Below are 11,332 nucleotides of genomic sequence, written 5' to 3'. Positions count from 1 at the left end.
TGGGGCAGTAATTTCTAAGTGACCCCCAAGTCTCTCCCACCAGCTCATTTTCATGGGATGAGTGTCAAGTATCGCGATAGTGTTTCGAGAGAGAGCAGCTTCATGTCTTGTCTTCATTTCATCTTTATTCTCTTCAGAAGCAGGAGCAGCAGCAGGCGCTTCCAGACGCACTGCAGAGGGCGATGAAGGTTTGTGTGTCTGTCCCAAGTGTTGACAGCCCCTCCTCCCCCGATGAAAAAAACATCATCATTCACTTAACCTCCTACATTTTGTCTGATGTCGTTTGCGTGGACAGCTGATTGATGTTTTGCTCTATGATTCTCTAAAAGTGGCTGGATGAGTGCGCAAAGTAACAGTGGAAGTTTGGAGGGGGCGCCATCTTGGCTCCAGCAGCAGCAGCGGCTCTCGAGCGCGTCCCCGGCGCCGCTTTCTCTCACACACAGCGCGCTGCTCGCACCAGCCAAAGAAGGTAAAGTGTGCTTGTTGTATTCTCATAAGTTTCTAGTTTTGGATAGTCGAAGGACTTTGGTTGAAGGTTCTGTTGGTGGAGTTAAAATTAGGTTACAATTACTCGACCGACTTGGGTTACGAGTTACAGTATGAGGTTAGCAGGCTGTGGTTGGGTTAGCTTTTTAGCTGGACAGCATTCAAGCTAATTAGCTAGCTCGGTATTGGCTGACAAGCACGTTAGCCATTTAGCATGCTAGCGTGTTGGTTTCTTGGCTAGTTAGCCGCCTAGCTTGTCCTGTCAAAATGAATTGTATAAAGTGGCCTCTTATTGGCTAACGTGCTAGCATTTTAGCTGGTTAGCATGCTAACCTCATACAAGTTCAGGCGAGCGCTTTAGCATTTTAGCTCTTGGCTAATTAGCATCATAAGCTCATACTGTACTACAGTGCAACTGCTCAGAATGAGCTCCAGCAAGTCAAAATAAGAAATAAATAAAACGTCAACTGGTAATTTACTGTTTTAGAACTTGTATGCGTTATGATATTTGACGATGTGATAACACATTTTAAGATTGCATTGTAAACTGGCGATTTTGACGTTAGATTTGATGTTTTAGTGAGCAGGAGTGAGACTTGGAGACTCTGGTTCATGATGGCAAACAGGGTCGCGCATGGAGCAAATGGATTTGTTTTGTTTTCTACCGAGCGTTTTATTAACTTTTTTTCTTGTTAACTCACGTGTTAATTGTTTTTGGAAGTTATTTTTTATTTTATTTTTTTATTATTTTTTTGCAGTGAATGTTTCTATGCACAAATGTGTATTAAAGCACATTTAATGAATCACAGTCACACCGAGGTGTTATTCTAACAGTTGGGCTTGGTCTTGCTGTAATGGGTGCAAGTTTGGCATTGTGCCTGTTTTAAGGTGTCGTCCACACTTCCACACATATGGTATTTAGGATATTATTGGAGTTGTTGGCCAGTTGTCAACTTGTGTCAGTCCGCACAGCTGACCTTTCATCCTGTCACAGAGCATTACATCCTAATGCTAACGTGTATGTCTGTCAACAGACCTAAAAGAGATCATTTTGCTGTTCTCTTGCCATGCTGTTGCTTCTGCATGTGTTGTTTTCATTGCAAAGAGACTAAAGATAAGTGATATTCCCCCAGGGAGATGTTTAGGTGAGAACCTCTCAAGAGCTGTTTATCTGCAAGAATAGATATTGTGAACAAGCATTGGTGCAGCACTGCAAGAATCAGAGCATGTAATATAAATTATACAAGTTAAAATCCCCAATTAAAAATTGGAAATCACTACTATATATATATATATATATATATATATATATATATATATATATATATATATATATATATATATATATATAATATAATATAATATAATATAATATATATATATATATATATATATATATATATATATATATATATATATAAAAGTGAAATAAAGTAATAGTGTAAACCCAAAATAGGTGTTTTTAATTGACAGCATAAGTATGTGTCAGAAACAGGTGGACACTGTGCCTGTGAAGAGCAGAGAGCTAAAATGACATCCCTGCATTGTAAGGGTTCACCCGGGTGCTTGTGCAGGGGCCTGAGAGCAGGAGACCCATGCAGAATGTCAAGGAAATGATGCCTCTTCACCAGAGAGTGCAAAAAGGACAAAGAGCAAGAGGCAGTTTTGAGTATTAACTACTACGTCCTTTACTTTACATGGCTTTTATATTTGAATTATGTTGTCTGTCATTGTTTACTGTCTTAAGATGTGGAAATGTGATTTATCAAGCCTGGGTGATGCTATTAAGCTGCATCTGTTTACTGTAGCTGTATCTCCCAGATGTGTTGTTTTTTTGAAGTATAAATCGATTATTTAGCACTCTTGAAACACATCCACAGAGTCTGAGGCTGCTCAAAATAGCCTCACCTTCTCCCGTCTGCCTCCATTACGAACTCTAATGATAAACCTCCCCTGCAGTCCTGTTTATGTCCTGGCCTGATAACACCACTGATCTTTGCACTGCCATTTTGTGTCAGTGGGAATGTGCCGGGCATCCATGTTGGCTCTTGGTCCTCCAGAGAGAGAGGGATAAGCCTGGTTAAAAGACTGTGGCCAGAGATAGTTTTATACAGCAGTGTCTGCCACAGGGAGCTGCTCGCTTCTTTATGCCGTTGTTTCAGTCCTGTTCACAGCATGACATTACATGTTTTACAGTAACACAGAATTCACATCTGAAATGCCGATCTGATAGTGGTCAAGTCTTGTTTATTTATATAATACAGATGGGTTCAAAGCAGTTTTACAGCAATAAATGGGAACAAACTAGATCAGTGTTGCAAAAGTCTTCAATTAAGAATCTAAGTTATAATTACAAGTTCATTTTCAACTATAAAGCAGCTCTACAGAAGACAATTGAGTGTCATTATTCAGCTCAATTCAATTATTCTGTGTTCTCATTCGATAGTTTCAAGTACAGTTAAATCGGTAGAACAATAATGTTGTCCAAGTACAGTGAACCCAAAGAGTATTTAGACAAGTCGTACTTAATGTCTGAATGTCATTGCAGTATACATAAAATTTATCAAAATAGGTGGCATCTGCAAACATTATGCTAAAGCTTTATTGGAGTTAAAGTGTCAGTTTAAAAGTCACTGCAAAAGCTTTGATTCTAATTACGTTGTCAGTTTGAATGTTGACACCTGTACACTAGAACTGCACAGTTAATCATTAAGGGTACATTTACACGACAACAGTGTACTAAAATGGAAACGTTTTTCGTGTGCAGATGACTGATGGGGCGTTCACACCAGACGTGACTTGCGCGAATAAATCGCGGTATTCGCACGTAGTTAGATGCTTGAACATTTTGAGTTTACTTGCTTCATTCGCGCATGAAATTCACTTCACAACAGACGCGAATTCGCGTCATGAGAGGGGCTTCTGTCAGGCGGCTCCAGTCTCGTTTCTGCACACTTCCTCTGAATAAACACATCAACTCGTCAGCGGGAAAGTAGTTGTAAAATACGGTGAATAAGCTCAATTTGCCGGCTTTAGCTAGCTTGTAGTCTCAATATGTATGTATGTAGCTCAAATTGAGTAAAGAGTGTTTTTTTACAACTTACCAGATTGTCCTCACTTTCTTCCAAGCAAGATCCTTTTTATTCCTGTTTCTATAAAAGTACGAAGATGTATCGTACGGCTCCGGGTATCCACATACAGCGACGATGATTTTGTCCTCCATTGTTGTTTTGGATTTCTGCCTCCGCTCGCTACGTTGTAATCACGTCACTACTAGAGCAAGCTCCTGATTAGTTAACGCGGCGCGAATATTCGCCAAAGTTCAGATATTTCAACTCGCGCGAATCACGCATTATGCGTGTGAAACGCCTGAAAAGCTCAATTCGCGCGAATCGCGCTGCAGGATGTCTAGCACGTCTTTGCATTGACTTAACATGTAAATCACTCGCGCTTAACGCTTCATTCGCGTCTGGTGTGTGAACGCACCATAAGATGTCAAAACGATCCCCGTTCACACGGATCCATTAAAACAACTAAAAACGCTGTATCATTGATGCAATTGATGCAATGATGAAATTAAATCAGGACCAAGATTTAAAAATATTTAATATTTAAATATTTTTTTACAAATAATATTTAACAAATATTAAAATACCCAAAATATCTGTAGTGTTCTAACTAAAGTTGTTTGAATGGTTGTAACATTTTGTATGTTTATATGCATATATATTTGTATTTGTGTCAGTCCAAATTAATCCACTCTGATTGCACATTCAAAAAGTACTCTTGTACCACACATTCCAGTATTTGTTTTAGGGCTGCAACTTACGATTATTTTGATAATCGATTAGTTGGCCGATTATTTCTTTGATTAATTGGTTAAAAAGACCAGTTTTCTTTTATTTTATTTTATTTTATTTTATTGACTCAAAACATATTGACATATTGCACATCCTCCCCAATGCTGTCCTTCAAACAAATGTGCCAATTGCATGCTATGAAAACATATATAGTGAATATATCTATATGCTAAAGAGCTATAAAGCAAAAAGACATAATAAAATGAAGATAATAATAAAAAAGAACAAAAACACAAACTCAGTGTTAACAGATAAGCCTAATGTTCTGCAGGAACACACATGCACATTAACTCTGGACACAGTAACCTGTACTGTCATTTCTTCATCCTGTAAATGTAAGAAACGTATATTCAAACACACTCTGTTATCCCTTTATAGTTACCACTCATAAAATACTTGAATTAGGCTACATGTTTAAACCTAAATTTAACGTCCAACAATAGATATTTAAACAAAATTAATATTTTTGCACATCTGTCAAAGTGCCTGACAGGCCAGCCATGTTAAACATCACGCTAATGCATTAGCTTGAAGCTTAAAATAAAGAATTCTCATATTTTGGGCAGCTTGATTCATGTACCTTTCCCGCAGCTGCTCACTCTGTTTCCTCCACTTTTTTTAGATGCATAGAAACTAATCGATAATGACATTCATTGTCAACAATTTTCATTAGCGATTATTATCAACTTTATCGATTAGTTGTTGCAGCCCTAATTTGTTTACATTCATTTGCAATAAATTAGAGCTACAACTAACAATTATATTGATAATCGATTAGTTGGCCGATTATTTTTATTTTATTTTTTATTAATCGGATAAAAATCCTAATTTTATTTATTTTTATTTTATTGACAAAAAAACAGTATTGCCCATCCTGCGCAATGTACTTCAAACAAATGTGCGAATTCAGTGCTATGAAACCATACAGTGCTTAATTTATTACACTACCTGTCATAAAAGAGAGAACACACATATTTTAGGAATCTATCAAAAACTTGTTTAAAGCTAAAAATGGTATTGCCATTTATTAGGATAATAACAAACTGAAACAACTAAATAGTTTCTAAATAATATTCACACATAATATCCAAAAAAAACTTAACAGTCTCTGTATTGACTGTATTGGGCATCGGAAAAACAAACAACAACTATGAAGTGTTTTACTTTTTCCTGCCTTACTTGTAAAACAGTAAATTCAAAAATTCACGGATAACAACAATAAATATATTGTTGCTTTAGAAATACTGCTGTAACTAAAGAGCTTACACATACTGGTGGATTAACCATTACAGAACATAGTTTAAATCTTTACATTAAAAATGAAGATAGTAATACAAATAATAAAGTAAAACACAAACTCAGTGTTAAGCAACAGGCAAGATAAATGTTTGGCAGGAACACACATATTCACTCTGGACACAATCACCTCTTACTGTCGTTTCTTTATCCTCTAAATAGCCTATAAGAAACGTCTTACATTTATATTCAATTACTTGTTGTTATCCCTTTACAGTTACTACTATTATAAAATACTTGAATGAGATGTCGATTTTTAAATCTAAATTTAACTTCAAACAACAGATATTTCAGCAAAATGAATATTTTTGCGTTGAATATTATTTGTCTCCCTCTCTCCCGCGTTCCGTCCGTCTGACGCGGGTGCGCGCGTCGGCGCTCATTCAGTAAAGTTGAAGTTTCACGCAGACTGTCAGGATGAGCCTTTATGCAAAATGTAAATGCTCGCGTGAATTTGTAACATTTACAGATAAGGATATAGACGTAGAATGAACGTTTTGCGCTGAGGACGCACATGCATCTGTCAAAGTGCCTGACAGGGCAAGCCATTACGCTAATGCATTAGCTTGAAGCTTAAAATAAAGAGTTCTCATGTTTTGATCAGCTTTGATCACGTACCTTTCCCGCAGCTGCTCATTCTGTTTTCTTCACTGTTTTTAGATGCATTTTTGTCCATAGAAGTGCTTTATTCAGTGCTGTAATTTGGCAGACCCAACTAATCAATAATGAGAATCGTTGTCAATGATTTTCATTATTGATTTTTTTCGATTTTATCGAATAGTTGTTGCAGCCCTACAATAAATCTATTTCAAACAAAACTTCAGTGCATGCACAATCCATCACTCGCTTCGTTCAGATATCGAGAAGGTCACTGCAAGCATGACACCAGAATTTATCATTGGTATGATTGGTATTTTTACCTTGATGACATAAATATGTTCATTCAGATCGAAATTCCATTCGTATCAAGCTCAGATAAATTGAGGTGTATATCTGAAGGAATTAAAAAAGGATTGTATTTCAGCCATCAATCCAATTATTAACTGATTATTAGGTTGCATGTACACATGGCTGTTATAGTTATGACTTCTGAACTTGTAAGTAAATTAGAATTTCCCAAGAATAGGTAGCAGTTTTCCTCAAGTTCACACATCTGTCCTAGCAGAGGAATCACAGTCGTAGAGAATCACATTAACTATTGACTATTGATCCACTAACATTTGACAAACGGTTACATTTTTTTTTTGTCGTCATTTTGAGCAGTATTTGTTTTTTATTACAAACATTACACGATAAACTACTTGTTGTGCTTAAAGCATGTTTGTACTACCTTTGTACTACCTTGCTTTAAAATAAATTACACTTACTTTGGTATTTTATGTATGATGCAATAACATTCAGAAATTTTAAAATGTGACTTAACTGTCCAAATACTTATTGAGGCCATTGTATGTTTAAAATAAGTGTAATCTAAACTGTGTTAGGAGTATTTGGATTGAGATATTCTTTGTCTTTTCACTGTAACATGTTGTTACAAAGTCACAAAGTTTTTTTTTTTTCTTTTTTTTTCTTTCTAAGCGACACTGATTAAATAATCTCTTTTTTATGAAGTAAGCAATACTAACAGTGTCTGCTCTCATTTAATTTGGTGTCTAAGTGGGTGGGAGTCTCCCCAGAACAGTTATCATTTACACGGTTGCAATAAATGTTTTATTGTGGCTGTTTAAACACAAACTCTATGAACAGGCATCATAAAACACATTTGTACTGTGGGCGACATTAGTCCTTTGAGACATTACTTTTAGAGCTGTATGTAAACGTCTGTTTGATGGTCTGAGCCTCAGGCAGCACAGCAACATTCTATTTAATCCATCATATTATTTGCAATCTACGCTACAAAATTGTTTCTCTTCTAAACTTTTAATTGCTTTGAATTAATGTAATTCTCTAAAATGTGCAGTTTACTAGATTAAATTATTTAGGACGAATGTGAACCAACCAAGCACTCGAGAATTATTTTTATTGAAACTGTTCCCAGCATGCTTTGCTTGGTACTTAATGAAGAGTGTAAAAATGTTGAAATTAAGTGGTATTTTATGTGTTTTTGAGCAAGACGAGAAAAGAGATAGACTTTATAGTGTTTAATAGTGTTACTATTCAATTATGTTGGAATTATTCGTAGAGAACGACCAATATGTTTCCCGATATTTAAGCATTTTCCCATAATAGAGTATCAGTTTTGTAATATCGGATTCACCGATAAATGGTGTTATCTAATGGCAGTTTTGAGAATTGTGCGCAAGACCGCCAATAAAGCACTGCGTCTGAGGGGAGTCGAGTCAACACAACTAGAGATGCACCAATTTTCTTGGCCGATTTTTTTTTTTTTTTTTTTTTTTTTTTACTTCAACTCAGTCTTCGTTGTAAAAATTAAATACAGATTAATGCTTACAATTAAAGTTAGAAAACTTATTCAGTCAAGAGCAGAGAGTGATTTTCTTTTTGTTCTTTAACATGACAGACAGCAGCAGAAACATTGAACTGCTGTCACTTTAAGAGTTTATGCACAGACCCAATATACTGTTACACAACTTGCGTTATATTTCTCAACTATTTAACGTTCCAAATCTGTTTAACTGAATACTTGACAAGACGGGCATTTTGACATAATTTTGTATTTGACCATTTAAGCACAGTAAGCATTTTGGTACTTGAGACTCAGAGGCGGATTATGTGTGCGCCACTTATATAGATCAGTGGTGCGCGCATTTTGGTGTGAGCGCGAAACCTGTGGGAATTAGTAAAATTATGTGCAATAAAAGCCCCATTTAACCAGAACGAAAGAGACGAATGAGAGAGAGGAGGCGGGTGTGTGTCACTTCGTCGTCAGAGAGAAGAGCGCAACATTATTGCCTGTGTCGCTAGGAATAGGGATGTCAATTTACAAAAATTCCCATGATCGATCATCATTTAAATTAACGGATCAATTAATCGATTTAATCGTTAGCCTTAATACTGCAATATGCGTCTACTGCAGTGGCATATAGTCAACAGCCTGACAGGGTGTGCAAATGGTGCTCAAAACACCATGTTCTTCACCAAATGAATGAGAAGGGTTTTTAATCTAAATAAAGGGCTAGTAGGATTGTAAAATGAGTCGATTTGATCGATTATTTATTAATAATCAAATATAACGACTTGTACAACTTGTCACCAACACCTCCTCAGATGCGTGATTTTCAGAATGTTCTCCTGTTGTGGACGAGCTTTTCCTGGAGCAACACGCTGAAAATGGCAACTAAACCTAATTAGTTCACAACGATTTATTAAAATAGTGTTCTCATTAATGTTATGTAATATGAAAGTCCCAATCATAGTTGTTATTAGTCGTGCATTGCCGTTTGAGCTGCGCACGCTGAAGCGCTGAATAAACACTGGTAAACTGGAGCACTTTGTTAGTGTTATTTATCTCAAAGAAACGCATCCTCTATTAGATTAATCATATATATATATATATATATATATATATATATATATATTATACACAAAATAAACCTAATTTTATAAATTATATCTGCACAAAATGACGCAAATGTACAAGTTAACTTGAACTAAGTTACGTGCTGTTCAGAATGTGTGACTCCTGTTGTGGACGTGCTCTTCCTGGATCAACGCGTTGAAACACTGCAACTAAACCCAAATAATTCACAATGTTTTATTACAATATTGTTCTCTTTATAATGTTATGTTATATGACAGTCCCAGTCATAGTCAAATCATAATCAAAACGGCCGATTCCGGTCCCTGGCCGGTCGATTGGTGCATCTTTAAACAAAACCCGAGGGTTTCCTGCACATTAAAAAACAGCTCAAATCGCAGGAACGGTATCACGGAAAATTTTTAGTGGTTTTGAAACTGTGAAGTTTTCAAACCTCAGTATAACTTGAATCCAGTAACTGGCCCATGCCTAATCAGAACTGCTTATTCAAATACATTTTAGAAGAATTAAAATAGTAGGCCTATTAATGAGTATTAGAGTTGATCTCCCCTTCCTTCTCACAACCTACTTCAGCACCAACCCCCACCTCCTCCCCGTCACCTTTTTCACCAGTCCAGAGTTTGCAGGTATGAATGTTGTGTTCTCAGTCCCATCGTGTGACGTGACATTTATCAGGTTTCTCTACGTATCTGTCCAAGTGTCACAAGAAGTGTCACCGCAGACTAGAAGAGTTACAGAGCAGAACTAGTAAAGGAGATATTATGTTATGATGTGTTGCAGCATTAAAAAGCCGCCGCTAGTATTACACCATTCTTGTGAATTAATCTTTGTGTGTTTTAGTTTGTGTTAAACTGACACTAGCCATAATTCTGTAGCTCTGTAATTCATTTCTCTTACATTTGTCTCCCCATGTCCCCATATGTAATCCTGTATGTCTCATGGGTGTTGTGATTTCTCTCTTTATTATATTTGTACGTTCCCTCCATTTTATTAGGGCCCGAGCACCGATGGTGTGAGGACCCTATTGTAATTGCTCAGTCAATTATTCTTCTCCAAAATGAATCGCATTTTTGAGGGCCTAAACTTGCTCAAACTCATGAAACTTTGCACACGCATCAGAAGTGGTGAAAATTTACATCTGATATGGGTTTCAGAATTGGGTGTGGCAAAATGGCTCGATAGCGAGAACCACAACATTTCAATTAAGCGCCCTTCGTGCTACTTTTCACGTACAAGTATGAAATTCAGTAGACACATTTAACAGCCCAATACCTACCAAAAAGTCCCTGGGTGAAAAATCTGTAAACCCAACAGGAAGTGAGATATTTTGAATTTTCTCTGCAAGATTTTTGCAGTTTTTGCCTTTTCCAGACATTGTACTTTAACAAACTCCTCCTAGAGATTTTATCAGATAAACATCATATTTGGTCAGTCTAATCTTAAGGCCTTAGCGACGTTAAATTGTGAAGATCTTGAGTTTTCGCTAAAGGGCGTGTCCGTGGCGGCCTGACAAAATTCGATGTTTCGCCATGAAACAGGATGTTGTTGTAACTCGGGCTTACAATGTCCGATCTGCCCCAAACTTCACATGTTTTATTAGAGTCCTGGCCTGAAGACATCTACATGCCAATATTCAGTTTGTCATAGCGCCACCTGCTGCCAACAGGAAATGGCATGCTTTGCACTGTAATTCACTCCCAGAAACACATTTAAATATGCTATGAAGTGCCAAACATGCTAGAAACACTGAATTATCTGTTCCCTTTTTTTTTTCTTAGCAGTTCTGTCATAAGATGTGAATTATTTGAAGTGAATTTTATTGTGATGAGTGTATGGTGTTGTTTTGGGCATCACTGGTGTGCAAGAAAGACTCTAGGGTGTAGACAAGTCCCAGTGGAGGTTATCATGTGCTGCTTCATTTTCTAGTTTGCGGTTGATGTGAGGACTCATGAAGATGTTATCTGACACTGACAATGTCGTCTAGAGTGATGTGATGTCACCAAGGTTGAGAGAATCTCATGTTTGACCACTAATATGAATAATGTCAATAGTGGTTGCTGGTTAATTACAGGGTAAATAATTGCTACTGGTCAGCGTTATAAGACATTTCAGAAAAAGATGTTTGATAGGTTTTAAATGAGTCATGCTGTTTAAAATGAAGACAAAGTATTGAGACAATTTGAGTTGTGAA

At 36.6% G+C, this 11,332-nt stretch overlaps 1 protein-coding gene across 5 annotated transcripts in view; it reads left to right on the top strand.

Moving 5' to 3' along the window:
• The first annotated feature begins 71 nt into the window (after positions 1 to 71).
• The window catches only part of tlk1a (tousled-like kinase 1a), a 41,178-nt gene continuing 29,917 nt past the window's right edge, over positions 72 to 11,332 (top strand). For 4 of the 5 annotated variants that reach the window (XM_051905385.1, XM_051905383.1, XM_051905384.1 and 1 more), the window contains exons 1-2: positions 72 to 188; positions 330 to 469. In XM_051905385.1, coding sequence (XP_051761345.1) covers positions 337 to 469 — 133 coding nt within the window. In that variant the 5' untranslated portion in view covers positions 72 to 188; positions 330 to 336. The other variant, XM_051905382.1, reaches the window with a different exon arrangement.

This window comes from Ctenopharyngodon idella, chromosome 9, assembly GCF_019924925.1.
Source record: "Ctenopharyngodon idella isolate HZGC_01 chromosome 9, HZGC01, whole genome shotgun sequence".
NCBI lineage: Eukaryota > Metazoa > Chordata > Actinopteri > Cypriniformes > Xenocyprididae > Ctenopharyngodon > Ctenopharyngodon idella.
Note: the sequence above shows the minus strand (reverse complement) of the source record. Positions and strands in the feature narration are given on the sequence as shown.